General features: G+C 43.3%; 1 protein-coding gene across 4 annotated transcripts; it reads right to left on the reverse strand.

The window, feature by feature from the left end:
- Positions 1–210: 210 nt before the first annotated feature.
- On the reverse strand, positions 211–22,830 carry rgl2 (ral guanine nucleotide dissociation stimulator-like 2). 4 transcript variants are annotated; one of them, XM_076280820.1, is made up of 20 exons: positions 22,683–22,830; positions 21,202–21,371; positions 15,946–15,993; positions 14,823–14,906; positions 14,125–14,336; positions 12,381–12,437; positions 11,474–11,667; positions 10,743–10,852; positions 9,640–9,855; positions 9,077–9,180; positions 8,736–8,820; positions 8,337–8,372; positions 8,060–8,146; positions 6,356–6,388; positions 5,652–5,773; positions 5,263–5,352; positions 3,910–4,003; positions 2,426–2,653; positions 2,077–2,191; positions 211–1,647 (listed from the first exon to the last, which is right to left on the reverse strand). In XM_076280820.1, the coding sequence occupies exons 2-20, from the start codon at positions 21,358–21,360 to the stop codon at positions 1,466–1,468; spliced, it is 2,256 nt and encodes a 751-aa protein (XP_076136935.1). In that variant the 5' UTR covers positions 21,361–21,371; positions 22,683–22,830; the 3' UTR covers positions 211–1,465. The 4 variants fall into 4 exon arrangements, with proteins under 4 accessions (XP_076136935.1, XP_076136936.1, XP_076136934.1 ...); XM_076280821.1 differs by having other exon boundaries at positions 14,125–14,291; positions 22,570–22,830; XM_076280819.1 differs by having other exon boundaries at positions 22,570–22,830.
- Between the last annotated feature and the right edge of the window lie 1,733 nt (positions 22,831–24,563).

Genomic DNA, 24,563 nt, shown 5'->3' on the forward strand with positions numbered 1-24,563 from the left:
TATGAATATTACACCAATCTGTATAATAATCATAAATAACACTGAAATTGCAATATATCCAACAGTTAGGTCCCAAGGTTGAATGATAATGACAATATTTGTGACAGTGACAATAGGCATTCCATGAGTGCCGATATCCCCACTTAGATTCTTCACAGCTAGTAATCACTCTGCAGTTAGCATTTAATCATTCAGTAAAAGACACACTAATATGGTATCAAAACATAACTTTATTGTACATCAAGACCAGGTAGTACGTACTGTAGTGCATAATCATTGGTCAGACACATTATACTGTACAGAAATTACTCTTGACCTTTGAACTCTGACCATGTGCAGTTCAAAGCATGCATGAAGGCAAGGGCACCTGAGAACACAAGGCACTTAACCACAACAGACTACAGGCAACAACAGGGGACAAACAGAACATACACACACACACACACACAAAGAAACAGGAATGTCTCCTCTTCCTAGCCCTTCTTAAAGCCTCAGTCTCGGGAGAGAGACGTCAACAGCGCCACAGTAAAAGGCAGCCAGGTGTCACCAGAGCCCAACAGCAAACCAACGACAACTGTTCCTCAACAGTTTCAACTACACCCCAAATAAGGCATTATATACATACCAGCTTGTGTTGCTCTCAAGTGTATTTTTTACATAAACCAATATTTGCATATTTTTTTAAAATAAAAAAACTGTGCCGATGAATATTTTGTCAAAGCTTTGCCGGCAGTGCTTCAAGTACTTTGCGGAAATGTAATGTACTTCACGATAGTTGAAACATAATGCATATTTTAGACATTGGTTTGGTAACATGGATGGTCAGGCATTCAGTCGCGTATGGAACAGTGCGGTTAGGTAATGTCACTGGAGGAGTCCGCCGTACCATCAGTGAGTGCTCACCATTAGCTTAGTGTAATGTTGCAGTTAGTTCACCTGTGCTGTGCTACTGCAGAAAGTAGAAGACCATCTCTGACTGATTCTGAAGGCAAACAGGTGGCTCTCTGGACACAAGACAGTTTCACTAAGAACCTCTTGCACTTCTCACCCATCTTAATGAAAAGCTCTCGATTAGGGCCATTGCAACTGTCCCTAGTAAAACAAACAAGGCATATGAAATGTGTTTCATTAAAATAAAATATGTATATATATATATACTATATATACTGAGCTGGTCCTCAAAAATATGTCTCACTCCTACTTATACATCTCCTATGTTGACTTCCTCATTAAGTCAGTACTTGGGCTCTTGGTACTTGGCAGAGTTTCAATGGGTCAGTGTCCAGAGGGAAAGTCCAGGGCTTTGCTTCATTCATTCATACACAAGGCCAGCTGATTAGCTTCACCTCTAGGCTCGACAGTTGTGCTGAGGAAGAACTGGATCACTCTGTGGACCTGGACCTGGAGCACACCCCGTCCTGGTAGGCCACTTGTGAATACTTGGATGTGGGCACCACGTGGAGCATCAGAAGAGTGTGCGGACCAGCCGATGAGCTTTGTTTTTGACCCGCGGGAAGGTGGCGCTGGTCTCCGTGGAGGTGGATGGGGAGCCGGCCGGCGGGCTTCCCTTGCGTCGCCGCAGCAGGAAGTCAACACTCGATGAGGTCATGGCGTAAAAGACATTTCCTGTGGCAGGAATGGTCAGCTCTGGAACACATAAGGAAGTTGCTGTGAATCACTACACCAAAAGGACTCAAAGTTGAATGACTATGTGAGTAGGGACTATGTCTGGATGACACTTGTTTTAATGCTGTGACTGAACACATGTATGTATACAAATAAAGCTGTGTGTATAGTACATATGCTGGATGTATGTCTGCTATGATCTCTGTTTGAATACTTTTACCAAAGTACACACGCTACATCCATATTTTCACTGGATTAAATCTCTGACTCTGGCAGTGACGCTTACTGCCAAAGTTACTGTTGTTACTAGTGAGTTGTAAACTCTGGAAAGACAAATGACAATATTGCACCCCACTCTGTTCCATTGCACTCAAAAGACAAGACAGCTGTGAGAGACACTTGGGCATGATTATGCAAAGCAAACACAGAACATGAGCAGACTCCGACTACCTTTCCCCTCCGGCAGCATTTGGATGAGCTCGTATTTGGAGGCTTCAGTGGGGTCTTGGTTATGCTTCTCTAATGCTGAGCGGATTATCGAGGGAGTTTTGTCATTACTCGTAACCTGGGGGAGTGCAGAACAAACGAATGAGAGTGGGAGAGGGAAAAAGAACGAGGAGCGAAGAAATATTAAAACTGAGAAGCCTGCGGTGCATGACAGCAAGCTAGGAGTTTTCATTAGCTACGGTGTGCAGCATCTGTGCTTCTCAGCTCACACACACACACACAAAAAGAGACAGATGATGTTGTTTACTGACATCCAATTCAAAAATGTCATTAAGAACGACTACTACAGTACCAGAATGCTTCGGTACAAATTTCCATCTTGCAGATCCATGCGTATCCGGACGATTCGCATGTCGGGCCCCGACCCTTGGTTGTTACTGGTGGGATTGTTGCCGCAAGAGACGGACCGGCGGTGTGATTTGACAGGTGTGGATGGCGTCAGTGCAATGGGGGTGTGGTCAGCTGGTACAGGAGGGGAGGAGTCAACATCCAGGCAGGAGACAGATGGGGATTTCATGTGCTGAGGAAATACAGACATAAACATTAACACAAAAAGCTCTTCTACAGTTTATTAACATAAACCATATATATATATATAATTATATATATATATATATATATATACATATATATATAACATAAACTTATATATAACATAACTGCTCTTATATACATTTTTATATACATTCACAAAAAATTACTGTTCTGTTTTTATCTCAAGTCAAGCAACCAGTCTGTCCAGTGTTTGTGTAACTCTACAGCAAATTTAAGTAGAGTTCTAAAAGTTAATATAGAGTAAATGTGAGGCTTACACCCCCCCCCCCCCCCCCCCACACACACACACACAGACACACTCACACACCATTACACCATACCCCCCAAACACACACACACAGACACACTCACACACCATTACACCATACCCCCCAAACACACACACACAGACACACTCACACACCATTACACCATACCCTCCAAACACACACACAGACACACTCACACACCATTACACCATACCCCCCAAACACACACACACAGACACACTCACACACCATTACACCATACCCCCCAAACACACACACACAGACACACTCACACACCATTACACCATACCCCCCAAACACACACACACAGACACACTCACACACCATTACACCATACCCCCCAAACACACACACACAGACACACTCACACACCATTACACCATACTCCCCAAACACACACACACAGACACACTCACACACCATTACACCATACCCCCCAAACACACACCCTATACCTACACCCTATTCCTCCTCCCCACACATACACCCCCCCATACACACACCATTTCAACCCCCCCCCCCCCCCCCCCCCCCACACACACACACACACCAGTTGAGCACAAGAATTTCATTACTTATAATTTCTTTTATGAGTACATGACAATAAACTACTTGAACAACTTGAACTTGAACTTGATAGCTGGGTGAGAATATCCAGCAATAAAAATACTGCATATTACATTACCGGTACTTTCTTTTTGAATATGTTTTTTGGGAGTCTTTCTGTGCCTTTAATCAGATGGGACACTAGAGAGTGACAGGAAGCGGGCGGGAGAGACAGATGGGGTATGACCGGGAAATGACCCGGGCCGGACTCAAACCCAAATGTGGTACTGGCGCTGTAACCAGTTCTGCCACAGCCATCCCCCCCCCCCCCCCCCATTACTTTCAAGTTTATTTGTTTATACACAGTGTTGTGTCCCGATGTAATGTCTAATCTTCAAGCACATACCTTTGCCAACTTGGACAAGAGTTGGTTGACTGGTGAAGGGAAGTCAAATAATCCGTCCGCCTCCAGTGAGGTACGGCACACCGCAGAGTTGGAGCTACACAGAGAAAGAGAGAGGGAGAGAGAGAGAGAGAGAATGTAGGGAGATGGAGAGATAGAAAGAGAGAGGGAGAGAGAGAGAGAGAATGTAGGGAGATGGAGAGATAGAGAGAGAGAGAGAGGGTCAAAGTCAGTAATGTACTACATTAAGTGGTCCAAGTGCTCTTAGAGAGGGTGAAGGAAGCAGAGAAAAGCCTATTGATTATATATTACGAACGGCACTTAAGTCAATCCATTGGGAAACGCTTCACACAGTGGATGTAATGACATTTAAGTCTGATGAGTCAAAGTACAGCAGTTCTAGGAAGTTCCCAGTTACTCTTGAACCCAAGTTCCCCTTGAGATATTGCAGCTGATTACAATATGCATGTCTACTGATACAGGATATGCAGGTTTCTCTAGAATCCATAAGTGAGAAATGCTGTTTTAGATCTCCTGGTTAGTTTAATCTAACAAATCATAAATTCATCAGGGGAAACGAAGGTGAAAAGTTCTGTTGTGAAAAGCTATGTGTGGCATGAAGGAGTGAGATAAGTGTCCATTGCATGAATCTCACGCTCATTGCCGCCTGAGTTTTCATTAGCTCAAAACTTAAGTCGGTATGACTCCTGTGGTATGCAGAAACAAAGATGGGTCTGGTTTAAACAGTACAAAGTCATTTGGGTTTTGCCCCATCCCTCAGCTGTTTCCTTTAGGAACAGCACATGGTAACAGAAGGGATGCAAACAGGTAACGGGTAAAAAAAAAGGTCCGAATGCGGGAGCCGTAGCGCAGCCCACCACAAACGGTCTCAGTTCCCACGGAGATCCAGGCTCAAGTCTGGCCTGAGGCCATTTCCTAATCTCACTCCCCATCTCCGTCTCTCACTCCTCTCCTCCATCTCCTCACTGTCCTGTTAAATAGAGGCTCAATGTGGGGCAGGCTTCACAGGACGACAGACAGAGGAGGATGTTTTGTACCCACAACCAATGGCTTTACAATAATGTTTGTAAATGAGGAAGTGAACTGGGAAAATAAGAGGATGTCGATCTAAAGTGAACTCTGAGTTGTAACGGTTGTAAAAGGGTGGTGTGTGTGTGTGTGTGTGTGTGTGTGTGTGTGTGTGTGAGAGAGAGAGAGATAGAGAGCGCTGTGAGGTAATGCTGTGGGTAGAAGTGAGTGCTAAGGATGTTGTGAAAGGACTGTCGGTTAGTTTGAGAGTGCGCGTAAGTGGGTAGGTGAGGGCTGAGGGTGAAAGTTGTGAGTACGGTGGCTTACTTGGGACACTGGGTGATGATCACAGTAGGGTTCACACTGCGGGCAGAGCTGGGCTCACAGGGAGCTTCAATCTGATTGGATAATCTGTAGCTGTAACCCAAGACAACATTGTGTAAACTTTCTGATCAACAGGCTCTACCATGAGAAATATGATGTAGATCAAACATGAGGCATCTCTCAAAAACATACATCAATAATGTGTGTATCATTCGGAAACACACTCTCTCTCTCTCACACACACACACAAACACACACACACATAAACACACACACACAGAGTGGCAGAGAGAAAGAAAGAGAAATTGCCTGCAACAACTTATTTCTTATCAAAGATCCTTGATCCTTGATCCAACTGTTGAATAATATCCTTGATCCCTGATCCCACTCACCTCTCCTCTTCGCTGAGCGAGGGTACACTGTGGTACCAGTACAGAAAGCCCTCATCTGAGGTGAAGGTGCTACTCTTACAGGAAGACTGCAGCAGACGAATCTGGGCAAGAACCTCAAACTCCTGAGAGGAGGGGCAAAGAGGAATTTTCAGTGATGGAACCTCACCAGCGATGATAACTACACATGACTTATTGATACCATGGCACTGTCACTAAATTGAGTACCAGTGTGCATGGAATATCTATGCTGAAAGATGGTTTAACTATGCCACACCTAATAGGCCGGATTGTGTTTCTTTACTTTACTGAATATGCTATGTGGAAAAGATTACTCTCTGTCTGTATCAAGTTTTTTTTCTTTCTTTTTTTCTTTCTCTTGTAACACTTGAAAATGTGTGTATCATATTTTATATACACAGTATTTGAAAACTCATCAAAATGTATCTGATTCTAAACATTAATAAACTATAAATTAAAAAAAGGAATATCTATGCTACACATTTGGCTAATGTACTGGGTCTTAAACATTTCCCACTATTACAAAGCAATAGGTACCTCCCACACTACCCACAGGAAACATGCAGCATGCACTAATAATGCTCCGCCACTTTAGGCCATTAAGGGTGACATACTTAATTCTCCGTGTCGAGAGGGGAGGTGCTGAAGACAATGTAAAAAGTCTGTGTCACGGAAGATGAACTCACCCGCCTTTTCTTGTCAAAGTTGATGTAGCCATTCTGCAAAACAAGCGCTTGTCATTGCAAAGACCTTTCACACCAAATGTCAACCTCAAAACTTCAAAATGACTCTACAATGGATAAAAAAGAGTGAGAAACAACTCAAAACTAAGTACACTTTTGCTGGTAGCGTTTCCCATCAGCCAGGTGGGACATGTTGTTTGACACATAAACATTGACTATAAATGTTGATTACATATTGTATGCGGAAGATCAGGGTTTGGCACATGTTGTCCCATGAACGCATCAGTGGTTCCTCACTCCCCTCCATCGAGGCCATCCAGGTGACCTTGTACGACCTCTACTCCCTCTTCGTCTGCCTCTGCTCTTGGTCCATTGAATGGATGCATGCACTCCGCGGAGGAACCTCCTCTTATTTGTGTGTGATGGAATTGACTGTGTTGATTTGTGATGAAATTCTATTGTGTGTGTATATAAGTATACATATCGGTATTTATTTGTATGTAAGGCGCGCAGCATCATCAAAGACTGTTCTCACCTCAACCACAGACTGTTCACCCCACTCCCCTCCGGGAGGCGTTACAGGTCTCTCCGTACTGTTACCACACTGTACATAGCTGTACATACTGTACATATCTGTCTATATAGTTCATACTGAATATCCATTTATTTCGTTTTTCTTATAATTATTCTGTTAATACACTGCAAATATCTATATTATGCTGTTATAATGGTACTGCCAGTACATTGCACATATCTGTACATGTTGTTCATAAATTGTTCATATTACATAGTCATATTTATTCTGCTCTTATAAAGTAACTGCTAATACACTGACTGCACATATTTATATTTAATTTACCGGTATATATTGGGCAGCCGTGGCCCACTGGTTAGCACTCTGGACTTGTAACCGGAGGGTTGCCGGTTCGAGCCCCGACCAGTGGGCTGCGGCTGAAGTGCCCTTGAGCAAGGCAAGGCTAACCCCTCTCTGCTCCAAGAGCGCCGCCATTGTAGCAGGCAGCTCAGTGCGCTGGGATTAGTGTGTGTTTCACCTCACTGTGTGCTGTTTGTGTTTCACTAATTCACCGATTGGGTTAAATGCAGAGACCAAATTTCCCTCACGGGATCAAAAAAGTATATATACTTATATATATTACTCTAAACCACCATCTGTATACTACTGTCTACACTGCACTATATTTCTATATCACATTGTACTTTTCTGCTTTTTTGCACTTCTGGTTAGACACAAACTGCATTTCGTTGTCTTTGTACTTGTACTCTGCACAATGACAATTAATTTAGATCTAATCTAATCTAATCTAATGAAGGAGTGCCTGCCACAAGCTAGTTGTGCATTGTTGTTGAATCTGTTGAATCATGCTTTGTAATGTGAATAGACTTGGTTGTTGATCGCCCATTGTGGGAAATGCCCTACCAATAGCACAAGGAATTTAACTTTAGTCTGTGTCTGTGTCTTGTCTGAAATTGTCGTTCTTGTTAGAAAAAATTACACCCACAACTAGGCGTGACTAAAACACAAAAGTGTAATCTAAAAATGTAAAAAACCTAATAATAATTTGTATCTTTGGTTCTTTAAAAAAAAAAAAAAAAAAAAAACCATTCCTAGATTTCTGGCAGAGCGCCAGACTTTTCTGTGATAGGCTTTTGGCAGATGCCACACAAGAGGGGGCAGAGGGGGCTCACCTCCAGTTTGTCCTTTACAGCCGTGTCCAGCATGGTGAGGTCAGTGAGGAAGATGCCCAGGTAAGGCACCGTGCCCTGAGCACTGGACTGCAAGACCAGGACAGAGATCAAGGAACGTTTCAGTCAGGCAAAAAACTTGAACCCATTAACATACAGTTCAGCACCGCTCGTTGCAATGAGAGGTAGGAACCAATGTGTCATATACCTTAGAGGCTTATAATGAATGCAGATAACAAATGCAGACACGTCTTAACCTTGTGTTTTTCCAATAGCTTACCTTAGAGTCCAGGTTTGTGAATTTGGAAGTGCCCTCCTGAAAAGGAAGAGAAAGCCTCGTGGTTAGAGACATGATCTGAACTAAACTCTTCAAATACTGAAAGGATGCGAACAATCTGCATAACACATGCAAAGCATCAGCCATTTCTCTAGTACTAACCCAGCATTCAAATTCAGTCACATAAACCCCTTCATTTACACAGTAAGGATGTAAATACACACACAAGGCGCACAAAGTTCCGCAGTTCTGTTTATATTTGTTCCGTCACGTTGGGTGTCTCCCTTGTAGAGACAGAGCAAAGCAGGCAGAATTGCCTTTCAAGTTGTGTCATGTAGTGCATTAGAGACGGAGGCTGATGCTTCGGCAGAGCTGCCGCTAACGGATTAATCCATGACTCACCTCCTTGAGGAGCTCGCGGCTTTGTGAGTAGTTGTTTTGCTCGGAGAATATGGACGACAGTTCCTCGTATCGTTTTACCGCCTCCCTGCCGTTGTCAAAACAAAGCAACAGTAGTTTTGGCTGCAGCTCCCCTTTCTCACAAATGATTCATTACACTCCATCAAAAAAGACAGCACTTTTTACTGTCCTTACAACATTTTGATCATTTCAAATTTGTTATACAATTCAATGCACGTTCTTTTATAAGCTGCAAACATTAACAATTCACTGCAGAGGCACAGAGCGTTACAAAATTCAACATGAGCCGAAAGAATTGAGAGAAATCTCTTCCCATCACACACCTGTCAGTTTCCTGCCAAGTCCTTCTTAGTCTGTGCAAGGGGTTACTTTGGAGCGCCGACACAATGGCATAGAGGGAGGAGAAGTTCTTTCTGGCACGACAGGCCTACGGAAGAGACACAGGAAACACCTGAGCTTTGTACATGCACAGCCTCGTTCTGAATAATGTGGAAAGAATGACCTCAATTACACCGCTCTCAGATGGCAAACAGAACATGGCTAAGAAAGGGGCCAAGTGAAATACAATTTAGTCATTTTCTGCACTATTATAAAATAAACAAATTTGATTTGCAAAAACAAAAAGTTCAAATTAAACTAAGCCTTAGACAAAATGCAGATGTTTACTAAAAGCCAAGACAGTTAGGGATAGGGCCCGAGGGTCCTTTTACGAAATGGAGAAGTAGATAAGTTGTTTTGGATAAACAATGCTTTGGTAAATGTCCAAGAGCCAATAAGAGATAACTACAAGTGATGTGTGAAAAGAGCACAACTCCTGCAGCTGGTGCTCCGCCTCAACTCTACAAGCAGCAGAGCAGGGCCAGACCCGCTGTGGACCTGCACTGACCTCAGCCACGCTGATCCACTTCTCCACCAGCCGGGCCCGCTGCTGGCTGCGCAGGTCCGTCCGCCACAGGCAGGAGGCGCTGACGGCGTTGGCCAGCCGGTTGAACTGCCGTACCGTCTCCCGCACTGACCAGCACTGGCCCTCGCGACCCTTCTTGTCCCGCTGGGACCACAACGAGCCCAGACAGTGGTAGGGCACCAGCTGCAGAAACAGCTCCTGTGATGGGAGGAGGGTCAGACAGATTCCATATACTTTATTTCATTTGAATTGGGAATCAGATTTTCTGAATAATTAAATTATAATTTAAAATAGATTACAGCAGTCCAGCATTCTATTATGAGTTTTACAGGGTAAAGGAAACATTGTCTTTTCTAGAAATAAACATGCTTCCTATAACAGCTGATATGGAGCACTATTTTGCCAACTGTGTGGCCTTTGTTTTATATACCCCCCTCTTCCCCACCCCAAATGCAAAGTCCATGGACTGCCAACCTATGTAAATGACCTAGGCAACCAAACACTAACACAGTTTATATTCCTGGTTCTCAGCTGCAGAAATAGCTCCGATGACAGGAGGAGGGACAGACAGACAGACAGACAGACAGACAGACAGACAGACAGACACCCACAGAGATAAAAGGTGAGACTTTTCTATCTATTTTCTCTGTGATCCCCTTTTTCAGGGTCTTACACAGCGGCATGTGGCACTGCCTTGGAGATACAGTTTTACTACAAACAGAAGGAACAATATCACACTGATCTGTTCACACATCGTTATGAAGTTTCCAAAACAACGTTTGGTGCATTGATGTTGATGATTCTACACTGATGATTCTATTTAGTGAAAACAACACCCTCAGCATATACTGCAAACATGGCTGTCTTGAAAAAGACAACAATGAGTATACCTGTACTGTATTTAAGGATCTTGTGCTTTAACTGATTAATGTTACTGTAGAGTTACTCTACATTAACAATGACACAGGCAGTATTACTCAAAGACAATGAAGAAAATGTGACACTGAAAAAAACGACTGACTATATTTGAGCCCATGAGTAAATAAATGTGATGCATCCACTGCTGATGTCTGTCTTAGACTCACCGTCTCGATCTTGGTGAGCTGTTCAGCGATCACATTGGCGGGGAAGCCCAGGATGTGGGAGGCATCAAACTGTGTCCTGTCGCCTGTGGAACTCACCGACAGACCCCGGTCTGGAAAAGAAAATAGCCGGTAGGTTCAGGTTGCAACAGCAGCACACATACATTTATAAACAGTGCAACCAAAACACTACTACTGTACAAACACTTCTACATAATCTACAAAGATCAACACACACAACCATTTCTTTTCTAAATAGCCTTTCTACTAGGTATTAGAGCACATTAGCACATGTTACATCAGCCACACAAGACTACAGTACACAGTTGTTGTCCCATTGCATAAAAGCCCCGTTTTACACAGTCCAAAGTCAGACATGAACAACGGGGAGATGGAACAGAGACTGAACAGCTCGAAAAAAAGGAGAGGGAAGAAACCAGCCGAACCGACACAAAGATGGCAATGCCATGTAGACACTGAAATCAAATAAGAATGTAAAAATGACCAAAGAGTTTTGCCAATTAAAAATACTATGGGAAAATGAGAAGAGACAGAGTAATTAAAAACAGTGAGACAAAACAGACAGGGGAGGACAGTGAGGCAGAGCAAGCGAAAGCAGATAAAACAAATCCAGATCCGTGGGAATGTCTGAGGGACCAAAGAGGTAGGCAGCAGGAAGTGGACGGCGAGAGGGAAACCACGGCAATGCTGAGGGACTCTGGCTCTCCTCTCACCTCTGGGCGGGTCGGAGAGCAACTCCCGCTCGCTCAGCTCCTCGGCCACCCCCAGCACGCGCGCCCTCAGCTCGGCCCCCGCCGGGTCTCTGGGCAGCAGGGGAGCCACGCGCAGCAGGGACGCAGCGTCCCCCATGGAGCGGAAGTCCTCCGGGTACTCGCTCAGCCACGTGCTGAAGACGCTACACACAGCCCTGCCCAACACACACACACACACACATCCATTCTTTTAGCAAACAGTTTCATACAAAACAACTTACAAAATGGGGCACAATATTCAGATTACAATACAAGAGTAGACCTTAATTAATACTTAATACTACATCAATAAATACTACTACCAGAGGAGACTGTGAGAAACAATAAATACTACATCAATAAATACTACTACCAGAGGAGGCCGAGGGAGGGCAATGCAGGTGTGAAGGTTCTGAATCCAAGCTAAAGTCTTGTAACCTCATTACACTAGTGGTGAAACTTGACTTGGTTTGCCACTTATAGACTATCTACAAACACTCCTATTATAAATAAACTATCTGTTTGAATTTCAACAAACCATGTGTTAACTCCAAATCCAAATAAACTATTACCTTTTGGACAGTAAAATGTGTGTCATGAAAATGATTTGTAACTTTTCAGAGCAGCATCTCTTGCATGCCTTTTAAGGTCACTTAGTTTAGACATGCCTTTCACTGGTGAACTGTGACAGATTTTGCCTTGATTGCCTTTACTTTGCCAGATCAGCCTTGATGAATTTTAACTCATAGTTTCTTGACTACTATCAGATCTTCTCCCACAGTTACTCATGCAATGAAGCAGCCAGGCTCAGTTGGAGATGTTAGATCTGTGCCTCTCTGAACCTAATCAAATGACTCCAGCTGACGAGAGGAGCATCCTGCAGACGTACTTGTTGAAGGCCTGTCTTGTCTGCGTCCTCGTGCTCTCACCCGGCGGGCTTTCTAATCTAGAATCAGAGCAAAACACATGACACATGTTGAGAGTCCAGCAAAGGCAGAGAATACAGAGGGAAAGTGAAGGAGAAACATTGACAGTGTAAGACGTCACTCGTCAGGACCAATGAGGGAACTGGGAGTGGTCGAAGGAAATCGTGAAGCTTCCGCGCGCTGTTGGAAATAACAATTGATTATAGAACCCCTGTTAACCTAATGATTCTGACCCCGCTAGATATGGAGAAGTTTCAGTCAAAGTAATATTACTATCCATAGTAGGCCGATGTAGGCCTACCCACGATACTGTTACATGAATGCCTTCTAGCTATTTAATTAGACTCAACTTCCCCAAGAATAGTGTGCAAGGCCCTCCTCGGCCGATTAATTCGGGAGGCACCATTTACTGAGTAATGATCCTAGTGTGAAAGTTGGTCAGAGGCTATAGTGCTGGCCTGGACCACTATACTCATCTGGACAGAACATCTTACCGAAGCTACAGAGGGTTCAGGGTGTGCTAAGGTTAGCTGTCTAATTCCAGACTACTAATAAAATCAGTGACCCACCACAGTACAATACGATGGCCAGTTCTCCTGGTAGCATGCCTACTTTCACTGATTTAGCCCCACGGCCCTAGGGACTAATCCTAGCCGTTCCCCCTGGCACATCTTAAACTTTGAGGGATATCTAAAGAAATTCTAGAAAACTATGCGGGTCAAAGCATAACAATTTATTTGTCAGATACAAGCTATTCATCCAATACATTATAGAAGGTACATCTTAATGAATAATGTGAAAGTTACGAAAACAGGTTAAAGGTTCATTTAGGAAGCCATATGAAGCAATCAGAGAATGAACATACCAGCTCAGAGGATGATGACTACACACCTTAGTGGTGCGGGAGATTCTGACTACAGAATGGCTCCTAGAATTCTCTGTGAACCTCACTTAAATAGTCTACCTAGTTTGTGGTTGGTTACATTGATTTGGGATCACATGGTTGGAGGTCAGCTGATTTGAGAGTACTTTGATGTGACTTGAGACCATTGTTGTAGTAAGAGTGAATTAATCAAGACATGACAATGTTCACATTAATTACATTTCCTGCTTCCTAGTTAGTTTCTTCTGTGAAAAAGGCAAAGGTTATAGATATAATCAAAAGTTGTTATAGCAGCCATATGTGACAATGGGCCCACCATGAGGTCATACCATCATGTGGTAGAGTAATTAATCAACAGTTCACATGATCAGGAGTTTGATCAGTATAGAAACATTAGGACTCCTTACAACAGTTATAAGGAAAGTAATACATTCACTGATGCAGCACTGTTTCATTGTATAAAGTCCAGGGCTTTCAATTCTTTTCACAGCCATCTACTGTAGATTAGCCCCAATAGCTCCAACAGAGCAGTCCTTTCAGCTCATGCCAGGCTTAATCTTAAAGGCAAGAACTACAAGCCCCTCATGAATTAAGTCAAGGAAGTCTGAAAAACATCCATTTTAGACAAATGTATTTTTAACTGACCATCCTCATCTCTTTCATACTCCATTCAGTGCTACTGCTCCTCTATGAATCATATTCAGCCATTTCAGCCATTTAAATCCTAAGGACTAAGAGCCTTTGCCACAGTATGAATTGATATTGCTTCTGTAATGCACTTCTGTCCTGGTGACCCTGTGGGACTCTTGTGCTGTGTACAGTACCTGTCAGCGAGGATGCCCAGCACTCTCTCCGTGGTGGTAAAGGAGCGGTACGTGGACAGGAAGATGGAGATGAAGGACGAGTCGCCCACGGCGTAGGCGTGCAGGAGGTGGAGGACGAGCTTCTCTTCCGTGCCGGCCTTCACGCACCGCGAGCGGGATCTGGGGGACTGCAAAGGGCAGCGGGGTATCAGACCTGTTGGTCCCTCTCTGAGCTGCAACAATGTTTATGTTGTTATAACATTGTTTATGTTGTTATAACATTGTTTATGTTGCTATAACATTGTTTATGTTGTTATAAGATTGTTTATATTGTTTAGTTAGCTCCTGGGCTCCTGCAGCACCACATGCTACAGGCCAGGGGTTTCATTGTGTTTGACACTCACACACTTCTGCAGACACAACTTTACTCATCAGTGGCCATTTGTACTTGCAGAACAACAGCCCTGATTTAGGTAATCAAGGGTCAACTACCCTGATAGCAATCAGATGCACTTTTAATAAGGCAGGATAAAAGATTTTCCCAGCTGATAATTACAATGCAATAAACCATGGAAACCACATTGTGTTGCTGGCTGCAAGAGCAAACACTGGGAAATGCTAGCGTGAAGAAAACTCCTCAGGTCCATAGCCTGTAGATTCAAACAGCACCTCAGCAAATCTACAGCTGAGGCTGTTGGCTCTTAAGAGTGCAGTCTCACCAGAGGACCAGAGGGGGGGCCATGCTGTTGCTTCACCACCACCGTGTACATGATGCCATCCTCCTCCTCTTCAGACACCATCGACTGGCAGGGGAGGGAAACACACTTTAAAGGAACACAGTCGAACTATTCATATCTATGCCCTCAGGCGGCAGTATTCAGCACCAGTTAACAGTAAGACCTTACCCAGTTAGTCATCAGCTGACTAAAAGGGTCCTGATCCTATCCGATTAACAACAAATAACAGGTCATCTAACAATTTGATATTGTTATGTATTTTCCCTGCAATACCAATATATCGTACTATAGGCAAGTATCAGATAATGTCAGATAATGCACACTATGAAATGAGAGTAAACTATTTTACAAAATAGAATAATAGAATGATTATGTGAATAAACTCAGTGTATTGATATCATTTTGCGAGCAGAAACATCACACTATATCCAACGTCAAGTGTTTTCTCCCACTCTAATGGAATGACAGGAGGGAACAGGAAACAAGGATGCCAGAGAGTGAGATCTCTGAGATACAGGAAGTCTCACAGGCAATGCTCATATGCAACGTTGCTAGTTGCTCCAGTCAAATTACTGATCAGCAAAGCCACAGAGGTGCCCTAGCAGTAGGAAATTTGCTTCTGAAGAAAATGTCGTATCGCCAGTGCAGGTGTGATTCTTGATTACCAGTTTCAAAACAAAATCTCAAATAGAGCTACTCATACATATCAAATACTTCTAACTTTCAGAAAGCACATAAAGACCAAATACTGCCCTCTATTTGTAAACAATCATAGGCATCTTATAGACGTTCAGTTCATAAAAAAGCCCATAATTACTCCATAAGAGGAGTGTAACTTTATATACACTTAAAATATAATTCTTCAGTAATGAGGACATGCCTTTGCTTATACTGTGTTTATTTGTTTCACGAGTAAATAGGCCTACACATGATCGCAGCTTCATTATGGCCATGCAGTTTGAATTTAACTCATTATTATCTATTAGCCAAGACCAACTTCAGAACATTATGCCCCTACTTTGTAGCCCTGGGCTATACTGCTACTTTATGAAAAAAACTCTTATTGGCTAAGTATGGTGGTTCATTTCTGCATAATGTGGCCTACCAGGTCCAGCGGGCAGTACCACGTCGTTTTCATGGGTGAAGGCTCCACCTGTGGAACAACAGACAATGAATGCTTGCAATGGTGAACCAAAGAGGGAAACCAGGTGTTATCAAAACAGAAGTTTGCAAGTAATTAGAAAGAATAGTATGCATCAAAGTTAATGGACATTAATGTATACACACTGTTCATAATGAATGTCACTATTTTTTTTTATTTTGTTGTATTTTGTAGTAATAGCATTGTTATTAAAACAAGGGCCTTGTTTTTACCAAAAGAGACATAATTTAAACATACAACCCTATGAAATACGGTACACTGATCATAAAAAAAAACACTTCTGCATTTGACACATGTAACAAGACGCTGGATAGGGATTATGAGTAAAAGTTAATATTATTTTACATTTCAAATATCTACAGGAAAGGTGTTAAATTCCCTCTGCTACAAGTAGGGCATTTCCCACACTTGCTGATCAACAATCAAACCTATTTCACATTACATAGCATGATGTTATATTCAACGACAATATAATAGGCTTGTGGCAGTTGCAAATGTGCCACATACTTTACCCTGGATCCATAAAAGCCCTCCTTCACGGTACACCATGTACTGCCACAGAGACCACTCAACCAAGCCTTTTTAGAATTGTACAACAGGGCATGAGATACAACCATATACAATGGGCTGCTGCTGTTGCCACATATTGTACCAGGGGTCCAACATACACTACTAGTAAACCAACATCATCAAAGATCATATCTGACAATACATCACTTACATGCTCCTGACCCTGAACATGATAAACAAAAATAAAGTTTACATAAACACTTCAGTTTTACAATATACTCACTGCATCACTGTAGAGTTCATTTGACAAATAAGCACATTCACCAGTGTGCCTAAATGAGCACATATATAACACATGTCTTATGTGACAGGCATCCAGAGACTTTCCGTCATGAAAAATGCATGAGGATGAGAATGCTTATGACATCACCGTATCCCTTGTCGTAGCTGCTCATAGCCAATCAATGAACATGTGTCATTTCCTGTAACGGCTAACCCCATTGCAACACTATGAGCATTCAGCTTCTGAAAATTCCATTATATGGCAGCAGAATGTCAGTATGTTGACAAGTGCTGTAACACAAGCATGCTCCTAGCGGTGTAATCTCTGTGGTCTGGCCTCTTTTATCTATTTCAAGTGGTGATGTAAATGACAGGTACAGCATGCAAATTGTGCAGCTCATGAAGTAGGGCACAGAAAGACCATCGTACTGACTCATGCATGAAATCCATAGCTGTAACGGAACTCATGAATGCTGAGCAAAACTGACCTTGTCTCTCAACTGGCTAAGCTCAACAAGTCCTGATTAATACCCACATGGACGCCCTGTTTCACTGCCCCCCCACACACACACCTCCCTTTTGAGAGTCAAAAATACATGGATGACATACTGGTCATGCTCATAATCAGCTGACGCAGATTTGATAGAGAAACATCTCATCCTGTATTCCCAGAAGGTGCCGCGGCTGCTGCTTAGCTGTGAAACACTTCAGGTCTGTTCCTAATCTCATTTTCAAGAGAGCAGAGAAGTGAGATGACAAGACAGAGTGTGTGAGGAGAACGCTACCTTTTAGAGCCTACAAGTCCAGACAGAAGCCGGAGCTTCCTGGAAACGCTCAGAATCCAAACAGAGTGAGCGTCTTCCGCAGCTCTGGTCATCTGACTTCAAAAAGTTCCTTGTCTCACAGCTTCTCACTTTCTTGTTTGCAGCGAGCCTTCAATCCCGGTTCTGCTCCCTACGCTTCTTTCTTTTGTCTCCTGCTTGGCCAAGCTCGCTCACTGAGTGAATGAGTGAGTGTGTGTGTGTTTTTGAAGTATACAAACACACCTGAGGCTCTCACTAGCCCCTCCCCACTGGTGTCAAGTCACCAGGGCACACCCAAGCACGAGTCCCAATGGCCTGCAGCTATTGGCTATTGACAATTCTTTCCATCTCTCTCTCTCGCTCTCTTTCTTTCCCTCTCTCTCTCTATCTCTTTCTGTTCCTCCCTCCCATGGGATCAAACTGACCAGTGTTGCTAAACCTGTTTGACTGATTACTATAGCACAAAAACAGATAGTTTTACACACTCTTGCTCAGACTTTTCTTAGAGACTACGTTGTGTTTTTTTTAGCTTGTTCAACTTTGCTCACAAATAAATAAAAGGACAAATTATATTTGCTCAAGATAATGGCACCAGATGGATATGTGTATTTACACTAAGTTTCACATCCAGAGTTCAAACAAGCTGCTAGCTAGTTTAGCTATCTCTCTGAAATGGAGACAGGGTTCCCTTATAAAACGGCAATTATGGTATTTTGGATAAAAATGCCATAACCTCCTGCTTCATATCTTCCATTTTGCCTGTCTGTCATGGATTTTTACTCCTGCTTTGCTTCACAGCATGTGTCCACATGTTCCAATCAAGTGAGACCTTTTTCCCATGAAGTGTGAACAGTGACAGGTAATCCTGCTCCTGCCTTTCCAAGACTAAAGAACTTTGAAGTAAATTATTTTCACAGAGCTCATAAAATATTAAGTGCTACAGCCAAACTGTGGAAAAACATCCTCTATTAAATGCTTCCTATTGAAGGCAGCACACTGCTACTGTGTGACTACGTTCTGCCCTTCTCTTGAGGCCTATCCTGTCACGGTGGTTCAGGACTGATTGTATGTGCGACTCTCTTGCAGTTTGGTCCGTTGCTTCGTTTGTTTCTTTTCTGTCCACCACTGGGCTCTGTTCTCTGCGCACAGGAAGTCCGTAATGAGAGTGGACAAACACAGGAAACAGGACATGTTACCATGTCACGCTGCCACCCGCGCCAACCTCAAGCACCCTCTTACCCCTCCATCCGCTGGCTTTTCCACTCTCCCCCCCCCCTCCACTCCCTCGCCCCCCTCTCCCCCGTTCATAACCGTGGTTCCCCTATGGTGGCCTACATCCCTAAAATGCTGGCAGCCTTGTGAGGAGAAAACAGGAAAGAGCCCTTTTGAATCTCTCTCTCTTTGCCTCCTTTGCATGTTTACTCACACACCACTCAATGCAGAAGGCTTTGTGAGCTTTTCCAAGGCCCACCAAGCCTTAGGGATTTGAGTGCAACAATATAAGCTGAGAGTTCTTATGGACGTATTATTGTTGTCGTCTTGCATGTTTGTTTGCACTATGAGCAAATGTCCTATTTTTGCAAGCGGCCCATAAATACTTCTTAGACTGGTTTATTTAAAGACACCCATTGTCTGTGGCTCTTTCTCTCACACTGTTCTCTCTCCTCTGGGGTTCCACCTCTTCCTTCCATCCTCTCTGGTTCTATCCCTCTCATGCATTCATCCATCACGGACATGCAATCCTTCTCCTTCCCTTCTTCCATTTCAAATTCCCATTGTGAGCAAACTGGCCTGCGGTGCCCTACAGTCAACTGACCCTCACTGTTTCAGGCAGTACAACCATGTGACTGATTAGAAACAGTATGGATTATGTGTATGTGTGTGGTTGTGTGTGTGTGTGTGTCTGTGAAGGTGATTGTGTGTGTGTGTGTGACTAAGAGTGTGTTTGTATGTGTGTGTGTGTGTGTGTGTGTGTATGTGTGTGTGTGTGTGTGTGTGTGTGTGTGTGTGTGTGTGTGTGTGTGTGTGGTTGTGTATGCGTGTTTGTATGTGACTGAGTGTGTGTTTGTATGTGTGTGTGTGTGTGCATGTGTGTGTGTGTGCGTGTGTGTGGGTGTGTGTGTATGTGTGTTACTCGCACACATCACATCTCAATGATCGACACTGGTGGTGGAAAATAGGGTCATGTGTCGACCCATATCTCCCCAGGCCTAGTTGGCGGTGTGCACTGGGCAGACTTGACACAGATCAGCATTCTAGCCAGACAGACACATGGATGCATACAGACCCCCCCATGCTAGCACATCCCTCAATGGATGAGACTACTGACCCAGCTCCACTGTGTGTGTGTGTGTGTGTGTGTGTGGGGGGTGGGGGGGTTAGTGACACCAGAGCTTGGGGTGGTGAAACAAAAGCCCGAGTGTGTGTCACAGCACAAACCCGGCACCCCCTCCGTGCATAATTCACAAGTGAAGCCCAGTGCAGTTAGTCAGGCAGTCATGTGACTCGTACTTACACAGAGGGAAGTTACAACAGCGAGGGCCATGCGCCTGAGTCAGTCAGTGTGACTTCTTTATTTAGGACCTCGAATCAGAGTGCTACATGAGCATGCAAGCAGAGCACAACAGCGAGTTGCAGAACACTTTGCTTACGGTGCGTGCAGGGGGGGGTTAGTCATCCTAAGAGTTCCCCTGTGTCACGTGTGTGAGTGTTTCTTGTGTTTATTCACAACATGTACATGTGTATATCTAGTGTGGGTGCACTGGGTATCGCGTTCTCAGTGCAGGCTGATAAGAACTTTATGGCTTCGCACCCAATAAGGATTAACAGGGCCACTTGTGGTGAAAAGTTGCCAGTCAGCCAGTCCACGCATTCAAAGAAACTGTGGTCTCTCTTGTGGTCTCTCTCTCTCTCTCTCTCTCTTTCGGTCTCTATTTCTCTTTCACTCTTGCCAAAGATAACGTCCTGTAAATATTCCGACTGTAAATACGCTCCGCAGGATGAGTTTATAAAACAAATAACAATGGCTGAGTCAGCGGGTTTCTTCACACTGCTCTTTCGGTTTTGAATCTACCCTGACGCCCAATGACGGCTTAAACTGATAGCACTATTTTTTATTAAAAAAATATTGATTAAAACAATTGCTACATGCTCTATACTAATACTGTTTATTGTTTGTAAAAAACACGTCCGTAGCATATACCATATACTGTAATATGCAGAGAAACAAAAAATAACAGTACATAGATAAAACGTCTCAGTGTAGTTTTCACACGTTAATAAGTTATTTATTATATAGTACTCAGTTGTTAAGTCAAAATGTAAGTCTGGATTATGCAAAATTAAGTCATTAAGTCTTATTTTACTTTTGGAAAATTAAGTGCAGAAATATAGAAAAGACAAATTATAGTTTTGTGTGGGCATATAACACATTGCACCCTATAGCACCATTTCGCTAACCTCACTTTACACGTTCCTTAAACAGCTGTTGAAGACCCCACCTGATGCTGGTGCACTACTGCAGAAAGACACTGATTGCTTTCTGGTCTCCTCTCACAGGCTTAAGAGGAGGGTTTCACCGACACATATAAAAACTGGGCCTAACCTGTGTAGTGTCAGTTTGCTTTGTGCCTGGTGTTTTGCCTGAGCCATCGCAGGGACGGTCTGTGTCGGGCTGCAGGGGCCGGTAGCCGATGAGAGGCACATCCCTGGATCCCACCCCAGGCAAGTCCACAGCAGCCGTACGCAGGTTGCGGGAAAGCATGGTGGAGATGGCTAGAAAGAGAGAGAGAGAAAGAGAGAGAGAAAAAAAAGAGATGAATATGCTTGTGTTTATATTCCATAATAGAAAATCTACATGTTTCATATCCCTGGTACTCTGTTCCTGAAGTGGTAATGTCATCCAAAGCTGATATGGATTCCTATGTATGTTTAGATCAAGCAAGTTCCACTTGTGTGAGAGAGAAAGGGGGGTGGTGTATTAAAAGAGGGTCATGGTTATACAGTATACATTAATAACCTAGGCTAACTCTTTCCATCAGTCATTTGTACCGAAGTTCTGAACCAAGTCAACACAGGAATTGCAACAGAGTGTCACCTCACCCTGCTTGCTGCTTCATTTGTTTACATAATTTACATTTCCCCTTGCTGAGCAACAACTTCTAATTTGAATTCCAACTCCTCCTTCCCCTTCCCCTTTCTCTGAGAGGTATTTTGATTACTGTGCAGATAGGCACCAGCGGCAGGAAAACAAGTGCCCTAACCCACGACACTTTCTGTGCTGCAGAAATGGAGGTCAGGTGGGTCTGAGTTCAACATTAACCTACGGTAATACAAAACATATTCATAGACTTTCCAAAGCCCTGAGCCAGCCTGGAACTAAACCAAATGTAACACAGCCTAATTAAATGAAGCAGGACAGCGCATACGATGAACAGACTTACTTCAACAGACTTTTTTGACATGACATTCTCAATGGCCAAGATAATTAAACGGAGTTAGGTTTTTACCAAACAAAATGTTTAATAAAACCGCATCTTAACTAGGGCCCCAAATGATCCGGCTTTTCCAACATGTTTACCCCTCCAGTTCTGTTGGATCATTCACTTCCTATCAATAGGCTCTATTCATAGCCAAAGATGGCCTCAGCTGACCAGCACAAATATTTACGTATGAGTGTCTATAACGTACAGTAGGGTGAGACTGTAGGTAGGTCACACCCGAAACAAGCACAATAGTCCGTTTAAATCAGTCGACAGACTTTGTATGTCTTTTCTTTAGACCAACTGAATGCACAACTTGCGGACAGAAAGCCTATACATGACAAAGTTTAGGGACACTCACGGTTGTCGCCGATTAAGACCATGTAACAATAACTCCTACAGACGAAGGCAAACCGAGACATAATTAATAGGCCACAGATAAAACATACGACTCAATGTTGGCACCATTATTGAAAATCAGGGCAACTTACGCCTCCGTGTATGTAGTCTACGTTGTCTTCATATGCGCTCTGATGCTTGATTCGGCGAGCGTAATTCGCATCGGTCATACACCGTTGCGGTATCCTCAAGGGTGAAATGATACCTGCTAATGGTCGACCGCAATGTCCATCCGGTCTCGTTCACAGATGCCTCCGAAGTCAGGGTTTCTCCTCCTCCATATCTCTGCCTCCCCCCTGTCGCCTGTGAAGCCTTATCGTGTGATTACACTGGTGAACTGAACGTATCCGTGTGCTGCACACTCCCTCCCTTCGCTCTGACGGCGCAGTTCCTGTCATCTAGACTACGTGCTCAACGCATTTGGTGCATTGAGGCAGAGCACCTCTGGCAAACTATTTGACAGGGAAGATTTTATAGTACACTCAAATCCATTTCTCATGCCAATTCCGCCCAACGCGTATGCTTCTAACATGTAGCCTAATTTGAGTGTGAAATGGAAATGGTTCATGTTTATTCGGCATCACAGTAAGGGTTTAGGGTAGTGAAAATAATGACAGTAGGCCATAGGCCATAATGGTGCGCATACCCTTTGACTTTTTGACAGCTACATGGCGCTCGAGGTTGTTATTTGGCGACTAGGCTAATCATTTGCACTGCAGCAACTGGACGGGAAGTGAGGATTTCTGGATATGAAAGGGATTTAAGTTTATCCCTCGGGGCAAAGTGATGCGAAGGAAGTCATGAGATATTAGGAAGAAAAACTAGAATCACTGTCAGCATTGAATTGGACCATCTGAGTCTCACAAACCTTCTACAGGCTTATGACTAACTCATTACAATTTCTTCATGTGACTTTTGAGAGTAGGCCTAGCCTAAGCCTCTCTGTGATGTCCTGAACAGTGATGTCCTGGACAGACGTTCTTTCAACGCATAAACAATGATAAGAATTCAAATGATCGTGAATGCTGTTGTCTCTCTGACTGTAGGCCTAGGCCTATTTCCCAAGTTGATATCTGACCGTTTTTAAATGAGAAACGATGGGCACAAAGTTATTTCAGGCTAACAACTTATTTGTTTAGACTCCATTATCATCATTTGTACATATATCATGTCGTTTTGACCCAGTATTTTTCAACAGCTATTACAATAGGCTACATTTGTTTGACCCAGTATTTCGACAGTAGGCTATTTCAATATGCTACATTTTATATTGCATTCTCAGTTAAGGTTTTAGAATGACTGCTGCTTTGTCCCTTAAAGCGTATGTTGGAGGATATTAAATGGACAATACACCTGGCAAACGATTATTATGTAGCCTACCATGACACAATCCTCAATATGTTTGCTCCATAGTCAAAACCTCGACCTGGCCTTTTTTTTAGCAGGCTGGGGCCAACATAGCCTAGAAATCTAGACGCGCCCCTAGGGCCAACAATCATCAATGGACTAAGTGAACTGAGTGGGAGGGGTGTCATCGCCACCTGGTGTAGAAAAAAGAAAGTTAAATACAGCGCACCTAAATTGCTAGTAGCCATTTTATGACAACATTGGCTTACTAATTAACAAACGTGCATTTAAGACGTTGTCGCGATTTAAAGTCTCGGATAAATATGTAGGCTACATAAGTTATGTCGTCTTTGTGATAGTTAGTCCTCCTTACCTGTTTGGTTTAACTAGCCTATAGGACCAAACTGAGGTATTTTCAGTCTCAGTCTTCAGGTCGGGGGGGTTATTCCAAGTACGTGGTTTAGTGACAAACCTGGGTAAGTTAAATCCGAGTAAGTGGGAAACCTTTTACAACAAGAGCCCTATGACATTGTTTTGTGAGGAGAATGAAGCCATACAGCTCTTCTATTAGGAGGCTTACCCTTACTCTTACACTAAACCACGTAGGCCTACTTGAAATACACCCCCCCCCCCCCACACACACACACACACACACACGCTCTAAACATTTCCCTGGAAGTTTTTTTTAACACCGTATCTCCCATAATTTTCATTTTTTTTAATAATAATGGCCTAAGGC

The sequence above is a fragment of the Alosa pseudoharengus genome, unplaced genomic scaffold, assembly GCF_046254945.1.
Source record: "Alosa pseudoharengus isolate Yale_2024_CS ecotype anadromous, Long Island Sound unplaced genomic scaffold, YU_APseudo_1.1 YU_APseudo_1.1_scf_12, whole genome shotgun sequence".
In the NCBI taxonomy this organism is placed as follows: Eukaryota; Metazoa; Chordata; class Actinopteri; order Clupeiformes; family Clupeidae; genus Alosa; species Alosa pseudoharengus.